The sequence below is a fragment of the Anopheles bellator genome, chromosome 1 (assembly GCF_943735745.2).
Source record: "Anopheles bellator chromosome 1, idAnoBellAS_SP24_06.2, whole genome shotgun sequence".
Taxonomy (NCBI): Eukaryota; Metazoa; Arthropoda; class Insecta; order Diptera; family Culicidae; genus Anopheles; species Anopheles bellator.
This window is the reverse complement of record NC_071285.1, coordinates 6168570-6185338: the sequence shown is the minus strand read 5'-3', so window position 1 is coordinate 6185338 and position 16769 is coordinate 6168570. Positions and strand designations below refer to the sequence as shown.

The 16769-nt window shown below is 53.9% G+C and overlaps 4 protein-coding genes and 1 long non-coding RNA gene across 5 annotated transcripts in view; 2 read left to right on the top strand and 3 right to left on the bottom strand.

The window, feature by feature from the left end:
- Positions 1–16: 16 nt before the first annotated feature.
- LOC131215072 (lectizyme-like) lies at positions 17–881 on the bottom strand. Its single transcript, XM_058209451.1, has 2 exons — positions 785–881; positions 17–735 (listed from the first exon to the last, which is right to left on the bottom strand). Exons 1-2 carry the CDS (start codon positions 879–881, stop codon positions 17–19), a joined length of 816 nt encoding a protein of 271 aa, XP_058065434.1.
- Positions 882–1182: 301 nt separating this feature from the next.
- On the bottom strand, positions 1183–3585 carry LOC131216531 (uncharacterized). The gene is made up of 6 exons (XM_058211040.1): positions 3530–3585; positions 2610–3470; positions 2322–2555; positions 2115–2246; positions 1705–1773; positions 1183–1611 (listed from the first exon to the last, which is right to left on the bottom strand). The coding sequence occupies exons 1-6, from the start codon at positions 3554–3556 to the stop codon at positions 1414–1416; spliced, it is 1521 nt and encodes a 506-aa protein (XP_058067023.1). The 5' UTR covers positions 3557–3585; the 3' UTR covers positions 1183–1413.
- Positions 3586–3783: 198 nt separating this feature from the next.
- Positions 3784–5286, top strand: LOC131205211 (uncharacterized). The gene is made up of 4 exons (XR_009156735.1): positions 3784–4025; positions 4085–4541; positions 4596–4801; positions 4887–5286. It is a non-coding gene; the product is annotated as an uncharacterized LOC131205211 (long non-coding RNA).
- Positions 5287–5404: 118 nt separating this feature from the next.
- The window catches only part of LOC131215061 (uncharacterized), a 28402-nt gene continuing 17037 nt past the window's right edge, over positions 5405–16769 (bottom strand). The window contains exons 6-11 of the mRNA XM_058209440.1: positions 12389–12590; positions 10588–10955; positions 9800–10520; positions 7310–9730; positions 6663–7252; positions 5405–6608 (exon numbers count right to left, since the gene is read on the bottom strand). Of these exons, the coding sequence (XP_058065423.1) occupies positions 6204–6608; positions 6663–7252; positions 7310–9730; positions 9800–10520; positions 10588–10955; positions 12389–12590 (4707 nt within the window). The 3' untranslated portion in view covers positions 5405–6203. The remainder of the gene's footprint in view (positions 6609–6662; positions 7253–7309; positions 9731–9799; positions 10521–10587; positions 10956–12388; positions 12591–16769) is intronic.
- Positions 11422–12848, top strand: LOC131207951 (uncharacterized). The gene is made up of 2 exons (XM_058200590.1): positions 11422–12078; positions 12243–12848. The coding sequence occupies exons 1-2, from the start codon at positions 11765–11767 to the stop codon at positions 12370–12372; spliced, it is 444 nt and encodes a 147-aa protein (XP_058056573.1). The 5' UTR covers positions 11422–11764; the 3' UTR covers positions 12373–12848.

Here is a 16769-nt window from a genome sequence, read left to right as displayed (position 1 = left end):
TTCATTTAGCGCGTTCCTAGTTTTCGGCCGGCGCTGAGCGATCGATCGTCGCCTCAATCCACTCACCGTAGGCCGCAACATCCGTGCAAACGATTGGCCCAACGCCACAGTTCCACGGTCCGTACGAGATCAGCCCAATCGCAACGGGGCTGCCGTGTCGGATCGCCACCACCGGTCCACCGGAGTCTCCCTGACACGCGCTGGTCCGCGGACCCCCCACACAAACCGTCCCGACGGACAGGGCCCGGCTACAGTTGTCCCTTCCCACGACGCGCCCTTCAACAACCTGCAGAACGTCGGGCAACCGATCTTCGGCATCGATCTTTCCGAACCCGAGCACGAAAACGCTGTCCCCCGGACTGGCAACCGTTTCCGGGTTTGCCAGCGGTACGAGCGCCACACTCTGCCGCCCGTCCACCGTGAACGGCTTGTCTACCTCCGCTAGCGCTATATCGTACGGGCCGGTCTGCCCCCCGAACGTGTACATCTCGTGCGCCCAAAAGTGAACCACCGGTCGCCGCTGTCCGCCGTGCCTATCGTCGCGCCGGATCGTCCCGGCCAGCACCTGGAGCTCGCTCGACCGCCACGGGTTGCAGTGGGCCGCCGTCAGCACCCAGCGAGGCTGGATCAAGGCGCCGCCGCATTCGCACAGGAAGCTGACGACGTAGTGACGCTGCAGCTGCACCATGAACGGAAAGGCACCGGGTGTCGCGGCACTGCCTTCGCCCCGGGTATCTGGTGGGATGATGGCAAAAGAGGAACACAAATCAACTGCTGAACCTACAATCGGGCTGCTCGCCGAACACCGAACTGATGCCGTGAACCACCGCAATCCCGAGTCCGAAAATCGGAACGAAAGTCGCCAGTGCTGCAATTCTCATACTGCCACGGTGCCCTTAGGGACTGAGACTGTGTGTGCCGAGTATCGTGGCCTCTTGACGATGGCTGCTGGGTTAAGTTTGCCGCCTACCAACTAATTAACGGAAATTCGAAAAGCCTCCGTCGTTCCGCTTCTGGGCCTTTTCAAGTTGCCGCCGTGGCGGCCAACGTCAAACACGGTCGTCGGTGTGAGAGGAACGCAATTTAGTTTATTTTCATTTTGTCCACCATCCATTCGGCTCACATCTCGTGCCGAAGCTAGGGTTTTACAGAACGATTAAAATGCCAATCGCTACTGGCACACGCATCTAAAACATGGACGCGTCCGAAATTGACGAATCCGTCTTTGCCGCTTCCGAGAGGCTGATGCTGCAGATCGAATGCATGCGAGGGGACGAACGAAGCCCCCAAAGTCTTCTTGGGCCGTCAAGCGCGGATTTGTATTGAAAGAGTTTACATGACGTTGTCGTTTTATTTGAATCAAATTGCAAAACTTTATCTCCTGCTGGTTCGCTGCTTCGCTCCGAACGTCTTTCAGTCCGCAGTCATCGTGGGATAGAAGCGTTTGTTGCCATACTCGATTCTACACGAGGGCATCAATTGGTGTAGCCGTTCGACCGCAGCCACGGACAGCGAGTACACATCGCAGTTGAGGATCAATATCTTCAGCACGGGGAACTTTGTCGGTATCTGCATAAGATCATCGTCCGTTATCGTCGGAAAAGATATATCCTTGGCGATGAAAGAAAAGGGAAAGAATTTATTCGATTAGACATCCCGTGGTTGATCTCTCTCTCTCTCTCTTTCTCTGTTATACACACTTACCGGACTGGGCGATATCAAGAACCGACCGTTGTTGGGATGAGTGATAATTTCTAAATCGGGTACAGGTTCCTGCAAATGTACCAATCTATTAAATCGGACAGAATCGTCTGTTACTCTATAAAACTGGGTTCAAATTAATTTTCGGTGAATTAATAATACGCGCCACGTTTCGTCTCCGATCACAGGACGTGGCGGAAAGAGTCCTGCGAGTGTCATGTGATGTCGTTTCGGGTTTTAGTTTTAGGGGGTTGGTGCAAGGCTAACAACACCGCCCGTAAAAACGAACTGTTACGAATAGCACCAGAGATATTAACAATGTCTCTGGTGCAGGCCAAGGCCACACTGCGGTTGTAGCGCCGAAGAAGGAGAAGACGGAAACATGGTCTCTCTCTGATATAATATACACTTACCCTAAAACGCGTTATTGTCAAGCACCGAACGTTGTTGCGATGAATCCAACAAACTCGAATAGTGTCCGACATTTCAAGTTCCTGTAAATGTACCAATCTATCCAGTCGGACGGAATCATCTGCTGGTGAAGACTGGTAAATGAAATCAAAAAGATCGAATCAGCGCATTTGTAGCAATGATGGTCTTCAAACAGCGTTCCAAATTACCCTGCAATCGTAGTCTAGTACCAAGCGTCGAAGACAAGAAAACCTCTCGCAGATGAACTGAATTTCAACGTAAGGTATGCGTTCCTTCACTTGCAAACAGCTCAATTGTGGAACAACTTCGCAAAGGTTCTCGAGCAGCATGTGAGGAGGATTCATTTTCAATTCAACAGATTTTAGCGACGTCATAACTCCGCGAAGAACTTTGCTATCCACTGGTCCTGCTAATGAAAGGTGCTGTAAAAATAACATATTTAGTAAAATATTCCTTTTCGCTTTCTATTGGCTTACCTTCAGCTTACGCAACTGCACCAACGGCTCCAAAAATCCTTCGTTCTGATCATTTAGAGCAAGTTCTAGATGTGTTAGCTCAGGGCAGTGTTGGCTAATAGATTCAACCCATTGTACCGAAATAATCATACCGGAAAGGGACAGTCGGCGAAGCAAGGGATGTCTTCGAAAAAAAGCTGCACCTAAGCCTGAAGTCATCCCTTGGTCTCCAAAATAAAAAGGAAGGTAAAATAAGACCAAGGTAAAATCCTCTACAAACGGGAACGATAGCTCGAGAAGAGAATGCAAATATGTTTCCCTTAACGACTTCACATGAGCAAGTTTCAACTGTCCACTCAGTATTTTCCAAGCCTCTAGTTCCACATCTTTCATGCAGTTCATATTAAGAAACTGTAAATTTCGAAAATTCGTACGGCAGAAACTGAATAGCTGTCGCCCATTTGGGCTCTTTAGCTCCGCTAAAACACGGACAGTTGCATTATCTTTGCGATATTCGTGGTCAATGCCACCAGCAATCGACAAATGCTGTAGTGTAGGAATTTCCAGAAGAATCGATAGTAATTGCTGAGAACATATACGAGTTTGAATCTCCACCATTCGGACGTGTGGCTTCAGCGTGTGCAGTAACCGTACTAGGCTTTTATGCTGATCATCTATCGTGGCCATCGTCCACGACGGTTGACGAACGTTGCGATAGTTCCTCTTGGAGTTAATAAAAAATTCACAACTAGAATTACGCTTCACCAGCCACACACGGTCCATCCTTCGGCCCGAAAAAGTAAGGTCCGACCAACGCCGGCACACGAGGGACGCTATCTTTAGCTCGCGCAAATCGAGCTCATCAAAAATACTGCATAAGATCTAGCAAAAACAAACTCTTGTTAGTCAGTTACAGTTACCTTTCACTGTGAATTACTTACTTCACACGGCAAATCGTTTACATTCATTTTCCCACAAATTGTGCTTCACACTCCACAAAAATGCTCTTTTAAATGTTGTCCTGATCAAAACAGTATCAAAAACCGAGCTGTCAGAATGAATGTCAAAAGGACAGGATTACTCGATCGTCAGCTAATTGGCTAAACGTCAACGGTCATGATAATTATGTAATGTTTTCCAAATCAAAACAATTTTCTTGCTACAACTTTTCTCTGCCAAATATTTACTAAAGAGTTTGGTTTAATTACTACACGGGGTCTGCTAAGACAATTTCCTTGTCTGAGAGTAAGACCCTGGACTGCGGTCAAGTAATCCTGTCGTTTTAACATTTATTCTGACAGCCGATCTAGCCGGTTTCGCGTCAACATCGACATGATCAATTTTTGGGCAAAGATAACATTATTTTTCCTTTCGGTGAAATTTTATGTTTCGCGCATTTGTGAAAGCCAACATTCCAATGTGGAATGGCCCGATGAAGTAAGTATTTCATAATCAAATGTAAGTGCAGCCAACTAACAACTGTTTGTTTTTGCTAGATCTTGTGCAATTCGGGTAACATTTTCGGGCCGAAGGATGAACCGTGTAGTGTTCGCTTCTCATTACGACAATCCGAATGGTTTTTTTGCAAAGCAGCCAAAGGAGGTATCGCAACGTTTGTATACGGGCTTATTTACCGGTCAATCGGCTAGAAAGCTTCGTACGATTACTGCACACACTAAAGCTTCACGTCCGATGGTTGAACGTACAATCCTTGCTTACCCCTGATTTGCGGCAAGCTAATGTTCCCACGGCTAGAGGACTTGAAGGTGGCTATAAAACCCTGCACGGCCCAAGCGGCGGTTATTTCAAGCTTGGTTGACGATTTTTTTCGAAGGCACCCTTTCCTTCGACGACTCTTTATCTCCGGGATGATGATTCCGGTAGAATCTATTACTCGTCCGGAACCCGGAAGAAGGATCTTTTGGAGTCGTTGGTGCAGCTAAGCAAGCTAAGGTAAGCAAATAAAAAGTAAAAAGGAATATTTTACTCAATATGCTTTTTTTGCAGCACCTTTCATTGGAAGGAACAGTGAATAGGAAGATTCTTCGTGCACCGATGAGCTCGCTCGAATCAGTTAGATTGTGCATGAGCAATCCTGAAGTTTTGCTCGAGAAGCTTTTCGAAATTGTGCCACGATTGAGCTGTTTGAAAGCCACTTATCCCATATCTTGTTTTCTGGTCTTCGACGATAAGAACTGTCCATCGATCATGAGGTAATTTGAAACGTGGATTGGAGCTACTAATGCACCAAGGGAAGTTTAATCAAATAAATTCTTCCCATTTCTTTCGTCGCCAAAGCTTACACATACTACTGACATAACGGTTGATGATCTTAACCAGATACCGGAAACGTTCCCTGTGCTGAAGAGATTGATCCTCGAGGACTGCTCGGTGTCTTTGGATGCGGTCGAACGGCTACATAAATTGATGCCCTCGTGTAGAATAGACTACTGCAACTAACGGTTCTATCCCATTGACGATGTGCCCGTGAACTGAAAATAAGCGCGGAGCGTAAAGAAGATGCAGCTTCGGAAGGAGATAAAGTTTTGCGCTAAAACTCCTAAGAGATGAGATAGTTGCAAGCTATCACTGCGGATTCCATCAGAAAGAGAAAGAAACAGATCTGAGGTGAGAATCGCGAGCGATGGAAGCCGTGGCCGGTAGCCTGGCTCACGTGTTGCGCTGAAACAATAAGAAAACACACGAAACGATCCTTTTTTTTTGGTTTCAATATTTTGTTTGTATTATCCACTCGTACAATATGACAAATAGACAACTGGTGGCCACCCTCGCTCCTGCTACTGGCACGAGGGGGCTGCTGCAGAGGATCGCGAACGATCCTCCCCGGTGTATACTGATCTGCTGAACAGCGCGCGCGCACGCACGCGCCAGACTCACACTTGCGGTTGGTTGGGGCCAATATTATTAGCAGCCGAATGTTGTGACTCAGTGCTCCAAACGGGTGCCGGGATCTCCGTAATGCACTGATCCATGGTTCGCTCGACTTGACTCCGATATCAGTTAGTATGGAAGGTTCGCGCGCTCCTCAATCGCTTGGCTAATTCCTGTTCACGAGATCCTCTCGTTGAAATGCTCCTCCGTACATTATCTCCGTAGGTTATCCTTACACACTAGCGACCGTTAATCCTCGGTATTAGTTTACTATTGCTACTGTCGCCCCGCTGCCCCCCGATCGTCTCTTGTTTGTTACATTGTATACACAGCAATTGGCCGCTCACCGTTAGCGTCCAATTGTCTACCGATCGTGCCTCGTGCCCTTGCAGCATGCTGTCCCATCGCTTAAAGAACAAATAATAGAAGCTTGCGAAACGTAACGACATAAAGGAGGGAAAAACGTAAGTAAACGCGAAAAAAGGAAAGGCAGAGAAGAAAGGTGGCGAAAGCCCGGAGAAACGGCCTTCGCCTGACACCACCGGTGGTCCACAGCCCTTAAACCTAGAGAGAGTGCCAGCCTCGCCGCGGAGGAAGCCCTAGCCACGCAGCGGTCGGATGGCTGAGAGTAACAACTTGCAGTTCGGACGGGGACGATTCCCGTTAGCCAGTGACGATCGCGCTTCCGTCGTCGCCGTTGTCCGATGGTCGCCGGCCGGACGACTAGCTCTTGGTGATTGGAATGCCTTGGGGAAGGTTCTTGTACAGCTGCAGCAGCTGCTCGGGCGGCAGGCTCTGCAGGTAGAGGCCCGAGTTGGCGTACAGCTGCAGGTACAGGGGATCGAACGGTGGCGGGAAGCCGCCGGCTGCGGCCACCGCGGCCGCTCCCGGTGGCAGCCCAGCGAGCACGGCTGCGGCTGCAGCCGCCGCCGATGGGCCAACGACGCCGGGTGGCACGACGCCGGGTGGAAGTCGCGGTACCTGCACCGGGGCCAGTGACAGCGTCGGTGGCGAGGGATGCGACAGCGGTGGGGTGCCGGGGAGCGGTGACCCGGCCCCGGCACCGCTGGTCGGCAGCGAAGGTGACACGGGTGAAACATGACCAGAATGATGATGCTGCTGCTGCTGCTGTTGCTGCTGGTGGTGGAGGTGCTGGGGCGGCGGCTGCGGAAGGAACTGGGCCAACAGTTCCTTCTGTTTCTGCTGCTGTTGCAGCTGCACCTGCTGCAGGAGCTTAATCTGCTGACTGAGCGGATAGTTGGTGGACGTCGGCGAATCGGCCTGCGGCGGATGGTGCAGCTGAGGAGAGCCGATCGATCCGGGCGGAGGAGGCCCCAGCATCGGGCCCGTCGGTGGCGCTGGCATGGAGAATGGCGCCATCTGGCCACCGGCCACCGCCGCCGGAGGAGGAGGAACGTTGAGGGCCGACGCTGCGGCCGCAGCTGCCGCCGCCGCCTGCGAGTTGGAGCGCCGTCGTTGCGATTTCTTCGGCGCGGCCAGTGGCGGCTGATCGGCCAGCGTGCCGAGCAGTTGCGTGAGGCCCGGAATGGACGATTTCGAGAGGCCCGACGAGGACAGGATGCTGGCCACCAGCACGGGGTTGGCTTTCTGTAGGTTCGCCAGCATGAGCCCCGTTTCGAGGAGCGAATTCGCCGAGGGCGCGCCGGGCGGCAGGGTGCTGCTGCTGGTGGTTCCATTGGTCGTCGTCGACGACGACGACGAGGACGACGAGGACGACGGGCCGATCGTAACCTTCGGCGGGTTCGATGGCTCTTTCGGCATCAAACTGGACGGTGGCACCAACCCAATGCCGCCGCCGCCGCCGCTACCACCGACCGGCAGGCCTCCCTCTCGCAATGGCACAATTTCGTACGGTTTCTGTTTCTTATGGCCGAAGGGTGCGGATTGGGTCGCCGCGAACTGCTGCTGCTGATGGCTGCTTGGCACCGGCACGGGAATGTTAAGGGGTGTCATCAGCGGAGGCACGGAGGGCATCGGAAGCCCGACGGCACTCGGGCCAGCAGCTCCGTTCGGTGGCCCGGACGACACCAGGGTGATCTGCAGACTGGAAGCGGTCCGCGAGGTTGCCGGCGATGCTGTCGCTCCCACCGTACGATTGTGCCGGGAAGTGGACTGACCGCCGGAGAAGTCCAGGCCACCGGGAGGCCCTTTCGCCGAGAGGTTCGAAGCGACCGGCGCGATGCCCCCCACCGCTCCCTTCAGGCCAGTCAGATCGAGCAGCTCCGGAATCGGGGCCGGTGCCCGCACGGGCATCACCTCTTTCGGGTCGCCAAAGATCTTGCCCGTCCGCGTGTACATGCAGTGCGTCTGGAACTCGAGGGGCGTGGGAATGCACTTGCGGGCCGCCTCACGGCGGCCTTCCGGTGGCCGCCGCTCCGGGCCCGGAGCGGCGGTGTTCAGTTCGGCCGTAATGTTGATCCGCATCGGGTTCGGTGCCACGCGCGCCGCTTGCTGCTGCGCGTTTTTGCTGATGGCCGAGAAGATGCTGGCCCCGTTCGAGATCGGCGTCACCTCGAGGCCTCCCTCGCGCAGAATGTCCAGCTTGCGCTTCTTCATCGGTGGCAGCAGCGAAGGGATCGGGCGCATCGCCTGGCCCACCTGCTTCCTGCTGGCCTGGGTCGGCGACTGGTCGCTCTCGTTGTCACTGTCCACGAGGTCGATCACCTCCGTGGCCGGCCCGATCATCGACGGGTGCATCATCGAAGATGCCGCCCCGTGCTGCTGTTTCATGTGGTCCTCGAATCCGGACCGTCCACCTCCAATGGCGGCTGCTCCCCCGGGGAGATAGCCACCACCGCCGGTCATCATCAGATTCGCCGGAATCGGTGTGATCGTCGTCAGGCTTTGGCCACCGAACAGACTGGCCGATCCGGCACCGAGCAGCGGAATGTTTTCCTTCTCGTACGGTGCGCCCCCCTTCTGGCCCGGACCCGCATTCAGGAAGCTTCCGTCCATCAGCAACCCACCGCCCCGGTGGTGGTGGTGATCACCGGCATTCGCGGATCCGGCACCCGTTTTGCGATCGTTCTTCATCCGCACGTGCCGCAGCGAGCTCGTCCTCGACGGCTGCAGACTGCTGCTGTTGGCGGCCGACGTCGGAATACAGGCGCTGGAGGTGATCGACAGTGTGCCGCTGGTCGGACATACCGACACCTCCTTGATGGTAAGATCCGGATCGGTGCCGGGGCGATTGCCGAGCTGCGGGAACAGGCTGAGCGAGGCCGACGACGACGAGTGGGCCTCCGAGGGCGACCCGAGCGGTGTGGTGGCCGTGGCCGATTTGGCTGCCATCGCCGCCGGCTCGATGTTCAGCTCCTGGCCCGATTTGTCCTGCTTGAAACTGTACTTAAACTGGGGTGCCCCGCCGTCGGAACCGGATCCGGTGCCGGGAGCGCCACCACCATTTGCCCCCCCACCGCCCGCCGTCGTCCCGTTGGCCTTCTCGCTCGACTGCACCGTAATCTGCTGGATCTGGATCTGGTTCGTGATCTGGATCTGGTTGGTGATGTGCTGCGGCGGGCTCTGGCCACTCAGCTGGCCGCCCGGCTGATGGTTCACGCCCTGCGCCCCCGAGTGGTGCAGCAGCGGATGATGGTGGTGGCCGTGATGGTGGTGGTGGTGGTGGTGATGGTTGTTGTGCGCCGGGTGGATCGTCGTCTGGTGCACGGTGATCGTCGTGTGCGGCTGGTTGATCTGAATCTGCGACGACTGCTGGTCCTTCTCGTCCAGGTTCGGCCGCACGATCACGGTCAGCGGCACGGACACGGGCGACATGCCGAGGTGCACGTTCGGCGGGCTGCCCTTCCCGACCGGTCCTTCGTCCTTCTCCACCAGCTCGCGCTTGACGGAGAAATCGAGCCCGGAAGAGTGCACGACGCGCGGCGCCGCCTGATGCCGCTGCTCGTCCGGATCGCGCTTTTCCACCTTGACGTCGCGCAACATCCGGATCTTGCTCTCCAGCTCACCGTCGTCCCCGAGCAGCAACAGCACCGATTCCCGCTTCACCGCGCTCCGATCACCATCGGCAACGCCGTTGTCCTCGTCGCCCGCCGCCAGCAGCTCGTGGAGGTGCTTCTCGAACGGCAGCACAATCTTCTCGTACTTCCGCCGGCTCAGCACCCCGTTCTCGCCGCCCGTCCCCTGCAGCAGCTGGTTCCACACGTCCTTATCGGTGACCGCACCGTAGCCACCGATCTTCTGCACCTTCGCGTACACCGCGTACAGGCTCACTGGAAGAAAAGGATGTTGGGTTAAAACATGCCGAACGGAAACCGTCACCACACGCGGCGCATACTGACCATTTTTCAGCGACGAAGCCTGACTGTCCGCGTACTGGAGGGCCCGCGGGTCAAGGAACTCCTGCAACCGCTGCAGGAACTCCCGCTCGGTGGTACCCATCCGATCGTTCACCCGGAACAGATTATCGTCCTCCTCCTCCTCGTCATCGTCATCGTCCTCGTAGTCGTGATCCTCGTCTTCCTCCTCCCCTTCGTCGTCGTCCCCGGCCGCGTCCTCGTCAGCGCCGGCACCGCGCCGCAGCAACAGCAACCGATCGCGATCCTTCGAGGGGCCGCGTCGGGGCGGCGCTGGTGGCGGCGGCGAAGGTTCATCCTCTCCTTCGCCATCCGCGTCATCCGGCTCGTCCTCATCCGAGTCCTCCTCGACCACCGCCTTTCTGCCGCCGCCGCCACCACCATTCTTCGTCACCCCCTTCTTGCCGGACTTTCCGCCAGCGATGGCTTTCGTTTTCGCCTTCGGTGGCGCCGGCTTCGGGACGATCGATTTCGAGGACGATTTGGATCGATTGCGCTGCGAAAGGTGGTTGGCGGGGGGGCCGCCGCCGCCGCCGGTCGGCTGCTGGTGGTGGTTGTGATGGGCCGCACTCGACTTGACGGTGCCGGCCGAGGCCGAAATGACGACACTGAGCGGTTCCTGTTTCGTCTGCGACGAGCCTCGCGATGGCCGCGGGTTGTAGCGAGGTGTCGGCTGCAGATCGATCACCTTCTTGCCGGGCGATATCTAAAACGAAGCGGAAGAAAGAATTAATGAACACCCGGGTTGGTCGTCGTCGTCGCCGCGGGGTTACCTTGCTGTAGGAGTAGTCCGAGACGTCCGATTCGTTCGACTCGGTCTCGTCCGATCCGGCGCCCTCCTTCTTGGTGTACTGCGACGAGTCGGAGAGCGTCTTCTTCCGTTTGCCACGCGGTCGCCCCTTCAGCTTCGGGGCCAGGTGGTTGCAGAGCAGCTCGTGCGTTTCCAGTTCCGGATAGTCAAACGTTTCCTTGCAGAACATGATGCGCATGTTGGGCGACGGGGCCACGAAGCCACCGAGCGTTTCGACCAGCGCGTTCCGCAGCCAGCCATCCTGGACGCCCTCGAGCCGCTTGAGGATCGCCCGGTAGCGGCAGTACCGCGAGAAGCTCAGTACCGCCACCTTCGAGGAGAAGTTTTCACCTACAAGAGAGAGAGAGAGACAAGAGTTGAGATCGCTCTTTTCGCGCACGAAACCCCACGGGGTCCGTATCTTAGGCCACGCTCCCCGTACCACACGGCGGTGGTTTTTGGCGGATCGACGGGCAATTGTCTAAACAGCCCTCTCATTCTCATTAGCTCTCCACCACTCCGACTTATCTTTCAACGGCCTCTGGGTCAACACACAGTCGTAAAACCCATCATCATCATTATCATCATCAGCGGACGCGCGCTTTCGCACCAAAAGTAAAATAAACATTCCGACTTCTGGGGTGGCGCAAAAATTTGCTGACCAAGCACTCCGTGGTTCCGTGCGCCACAAACACACAGTTACTGGAACGCGAGCACTCCGAGCGTCGCTGGAGGAGCGATGTTGTGACTGCCACGCGCAGCGCGGCCAAACGGTTGCCAAATAGGGAACATGCTTCCCATTCCTTGCTCGAAGGTCTCTCTCGCGTGCCCGTTTCGGAGTCAAGTCCCCGCGCGGAGATTAGCAAGTGGTCCCGGACCGGCCACGGGTGGGCGAGCAGCATACATCGAGCATTTCAAGGCCAGGCCGAAGATCTCGAGCGCGCGCGCGAGCGGCACTGAAATGTGTGATCTTTTCGCCATCCGTCAGGCATAAACACGAATCCGAGCAGCATAAACCGTCCTCCGTATTTTCGGAGAGTCTGGAGAGCATTTCGCGCGCGTCGATCCCCGCCAGGGTCAGTGCGGTGCCGATCGCCGCGCAGTGTGTTTGTGGTTCCGCGGCGCGCGATTGTGTCACGCTAGCTAGTAGTGTGCTGCTGATGGCGGTGTCGGCTCCCTGCTGCCAGCGCGGCTGGTTTCTGTTGGTTCTGGTGGCGCTCCTGACGCTGCTGGCCGGCCACCACCAGCAGGAGGAAGCGGCGGGCGGTGCGATGGCCAGCATCATCTACGCCGGTTACGCGCTGCCGATGCCGCGCCACCGCACCTTCTACAACGCGGTCGGCGAGCGCAAGATCGGGCCGAACCTCTGGGAGGTGACGACAATCGTCCAGGCGGACATACTGTTGCGCAAGCAGTGCGAGTGTATGCTGCGCCACCGGTGCCGGGTGCCCCGCAACATCTTCTACCTCTCCAAGTAAGAGCCGCGTATCGATTCGGGCGGCCGAAAACAAATTCGTGATAAAATGAAGTCATCTCCCCGCTCGGTCCCAGTATTTATAGCCGGCCGACGCGGCGTCGTCGTCGTCGTGACGGTTAACGGCGATGGTTAATTGATTTGTGCTTTGCTCGTCTTCACAGCCACGATTGCCATCACCGGGAAAAAGTGTGCTGCGAGCTGCTGGAGAACGCGTACGAATCCGACAGCGAGAAGCCGGCGGGCACTGCCACCGATGGTGGTGGGACGTTCGCTAGCGACAACGAAATCTAACCCCCCCGAAACCAACCTGAGTGCTTCTCCCGGTCGATGTCACCGAAGTCGAGGGACGAGTTTTTGCAGAGATGGCGCGTCGTCGCGAGACAGTCCTTGGCGCTTCCCTCGTTGAACAGCGTCTGCAGGCCCCAGCTCCACTCCTGCTCGGTGACGATCCAGTTCAGCAGGTCTTCGGCGCGCAGTATCACCTTGTCCGAGATCGCCAGCACCTCGTCCTGCGTCGAAGAGAGCGAGAGAGAGAACCGAACCGGGCACAGAGTTTAGTGTGAGATTAACAGTGTTAATAATTATTACTCAAACATTAACCCCTCCTCCTGGTGGCTGCAGTGACTGGATGATGGAAAACTACTATTCGCCCACATTCGCCACCCCCAGACAGCCTAATAAATCGATTGAATCAACACAAAACGAACGATCGAAGTGGATTCAAACAGCGTATAGGAGCGCCCCCTGGCGGGTGCTAGCCGAAAATGCACTTAGCGTGGAAACCCAAAACGATAAGTTGAGCCAAGACGCAAACCGCAAAAGCGGAACAGAACCGGATCGAGTGTCTCTGCTGACGGAGGAAAACAGGAAGCGCAACAATCTTTCCTGCCAAAGGGAAATGCCTGGAGGACAAAAAAGGATCTAAACACAAATAAATCCATCTAATTATCCAATATCCCTTCCGAAAGAGAGAGAGTTCCGAGTTGAGTTATCGCAGCCAAATTGTCTTCTCACTGTGCACCGCTCGAGTTGTAGGCCTTCTATTGGCAAATAAGCGACCGACCCCGAGCACCTTTGATTTCCGATCCGTCACGGGAAGACGGATTACACAACGCAGGGCCATCGCGCCGCTCTCCTGGGTGAAACGCGCTTTTTATGCTGTCGCTACATTGTTGCGATTAAAAATGTAAAATTATTTAACATCCGTTCGGGTTAACACGATCCTGATTACCGTAGATCATATGCTCGGCAAATATAATTCGTCAAATCAAATGGCAAATCAGACGGTTGAGATTTGGCCCACAAAACGCGAATGGCATTTTTTTTATTGCTGTTACCAACCAACGCGCGCGTCACAACATTATTGCGCGCGGCTGCGGGAACTGCGGAAACAGTGTTTTGAATATTTAAAATGAGTTCGGCTAAACTCAGGGGCTCGGAACGACGGGGGGCTTGCCGTTGGTTCATTGACACGCTTTCCCAGCACGCGAAGAAAGGATCGCCTATACTCTTTGCAGTAAACACCACATAATGGTATAACTGTTTGAAAAACCTACTCATGATTTTAGTTATTATTCAAACAAGGAATGTCCATAGGCAAATGGGCAGGAAGTGAATAAATTATGTATCCAAATTCTTTAGCTGGGTTTTTTCAACTGATAAAATCGGACAGTTGTCAATTAAATTGTTCCGATTTAGAATCACATTACAAAACTCGGTCGGCAAAGTCGCACGACGACGAATCGATACTTCTTAATCCGCTTGATGATGCTGGCAGCTCCTCCAGGGCCACAGTTTTGTGCTCACCTAACGACGGGTCCTTCTCTTTCTCTCTCTCAATCTCTCTCCCTCTTTCGTCCACCCAAGAGGCCGTTTGGCCATTCGAGAGGAAAAGAAAAGGGCCACAACGAAGTCCACTTTCGCTGTCGTAACGACGTTCATTGGAAAATGAACGCGAATCATCGTCGGTTCGGGGGGCGGGCTGCGCTCCTCTCCGCCGGACGTGGAAAACATGCGACCGAAAGAAACAGAAGAAAAAACTGGACCGAATAGTTTTCTCCCGAGCGGCGGGCCACAGGGGCACTGTCTGTTGCATGCCAAGACGTGCTCCGCATGCCGGTTGGGAAAATGGGTGAATGTCTATGGCGGAGAAATGGAAAAGAACCAGAAACCAGGCCCTGCACACACAGGCACACAGGACAAGGAAAATGCTCAGAACAAAAGGAAAAGTAAAGCGACGCGACAACGCCACGGAATCTGTCGGAAGTGTAGCTGGAAATAGCTCAGTAAGCGCCCCAAGCAGAGAAACAGGCGAACTAAACTGGAAAGGAAGTTGAAGAAGTACACAGTCTGAATCAAAGTAGGACTTTTTCAAATAGGGTGGCGCCAAAAATCGCATTTTATCGATCATTCCCCGTATTCGACTGATCTGGCGGCACCCTGTGACTTTTATCTGTTCGGAAAACTTCATTTGCCAATGAAAGGAAAATGTTATGCTGACATTTTGGCCATTCAGAAGGCCCGAGTACCGACATACTCCGAGCCATGCCTCCGAGGAGACTATTTTAAAATAGAATAAAACGATTTGGCAGAAAAAAAAAACCCATTTGTTGTTCTTATTTTGAAAAAGTCCTGTTTACTTTGGAATAGACAGTGTATTGATAAGAGATATAGAAATGCAACATACACCAACCGATTCCGATCAATTGTTGGAGAACCAGAGTATGAAGAAGCCACCGGGTCCAGTTTAATAAGTTCCGGAGGTTTCTTCCAGCCGCCAAAGCACACCTGACTTCCTTATTCAATCAGAAAACTTTCCCAAAACCCATACATCGTCGAGTGTGATAAAAACATACATGCAGGCACACAACAGAGCAAAAGCTGACCCCGTTTTGCTTTCTTCCACATGCCATGCAACGCCACGCCGCCACGGTCACGGAGAGAACACGGCCGAAAAAAGCTGGGCCGCGCGTAATTTACGATTTACCGAAAAACATCAACATTATCGTTCGTGTGTCTGGTTCGTCTTTTTAACTTTTACTTTTAGCGCACGCACCACGGCACACATACAGCTGCCGCCAACGCACACACACCCCGGCAGGTGACCCTCCGGAGGAGCACAAAGTTAGAGAAAACAAAACCCATTAAAAGCTGCAGTGTTACTGTGCGCACATTTTGTAAGCTGTAAAAACCCACATTCAAACCCAGACAAGAAAATTCGTCCAATAAAAAGTGAAGTAATATAAAAAATTCAAATTGTGGCCACATTTTTTGGTGGAATTTTGAAGGCGTTTGAAAGTGGATTTTGCTGGAGGCGGCCATGTTGCTCTGTCAACTTTAACTAGTCAAACTTTTGTTTCCCCCCAAACAGTTGAGTAAACACAAACCCTAAACTGAGGCGCTGTGGAATTTTTGCCTAAAGTATTGCCCTCGGCTTGAGAATCTCTCGGTGGGCAGTAGACAGAATCAATAGCAGGATCGACAGATGATGATCTAATTTGCAAACGTTTGAAGATTGTGTTCCGATGTTATTGTTTCTCCATTCACCCACAGAACTTTAATGTTAAAAATAAACTCTCATTCAATCGAGGAGGGGCAGCGGCAAGGACCACAACAAACCAAACACGCCTTAAGAAAACATATCTGAAAAATGAAGGGAACACAACAGATCATCAAAGTCTCGGGCGTCATGTTCCGTTCTCTCGAACTGGAAGCGCGAGGCGGTGTTACTGTAATATTTCATTTTCAGTTACTGCTCGTAGTGGCAAACATTTGGGGCCAATCGATGGTCGCCCTTTCGAACGCTGAAGACGATGAAGACGACGACGACGACGATGTTAGTTTAAATGCAGCGAATGGCGAGAGCTCTCTGCCCGGCGTTGCATCCGCGCGCGCGCGCCCCTATCAATTGCACAAAAGATCGCGCGCGCAGTTGCAGTTATTTTTACACACTCTCGATGCATTCCCGATGCACCGCAAGCGACCCACACACGCCACACGGGGATTCTTTCTCTTTGGCGAAACTGCACCAAAGTGCAACGCTTAGATAAAAGGGGCTGCGTTCAAGACACTCGCGACGCTCGCGGAAGGTATGTGCGGGAAATCCCACGCGCATAAGAGGAACCACGGACACAAACAAAAAACAATCGTGTAACACTCGCACAATAAATATTTGCATCCACCCGCCCCACGGGTATGTGATAGAGACCCTGCCCTAACCGCCCACCACCACCACAAGGTAAGCGCATTAAATCATTGCGCTCCAGTCGAACTTGTTCCGGGATCGAGCGCCCACAAAATCATCGTCATCAAAGGCCCCGAAAAAAAAGGGCAATTATGATTCCCTCGGGACCCAGCCGCAGCAGCGTTCTACTAGAGTTCCCTTTTCGTTCCAGCACCCGAAAAAGAAGAAGTGATGTCGAACATTCGTCATAATATCGCTCTCCTTCGGCTGCTCCGAGAGGCTGCCTTGTGGCTGGACGGGCGGCCAACAGAATCGAGAGACAGGAACTGGCTGGCTGGCTGGCCGGCCGTGGGGGGAGTTTTATGTTCCGCGTGTTCCTTTTTGTGTGATGGACTGACACTGGACCGGACTGGAGGCAATGAAAATATGTTTACGGATTCAGCGCGCACATTATATTGCTCCATGGCGAGTATGTGTATATGTGACCATCGGGCGGTTTGATGGA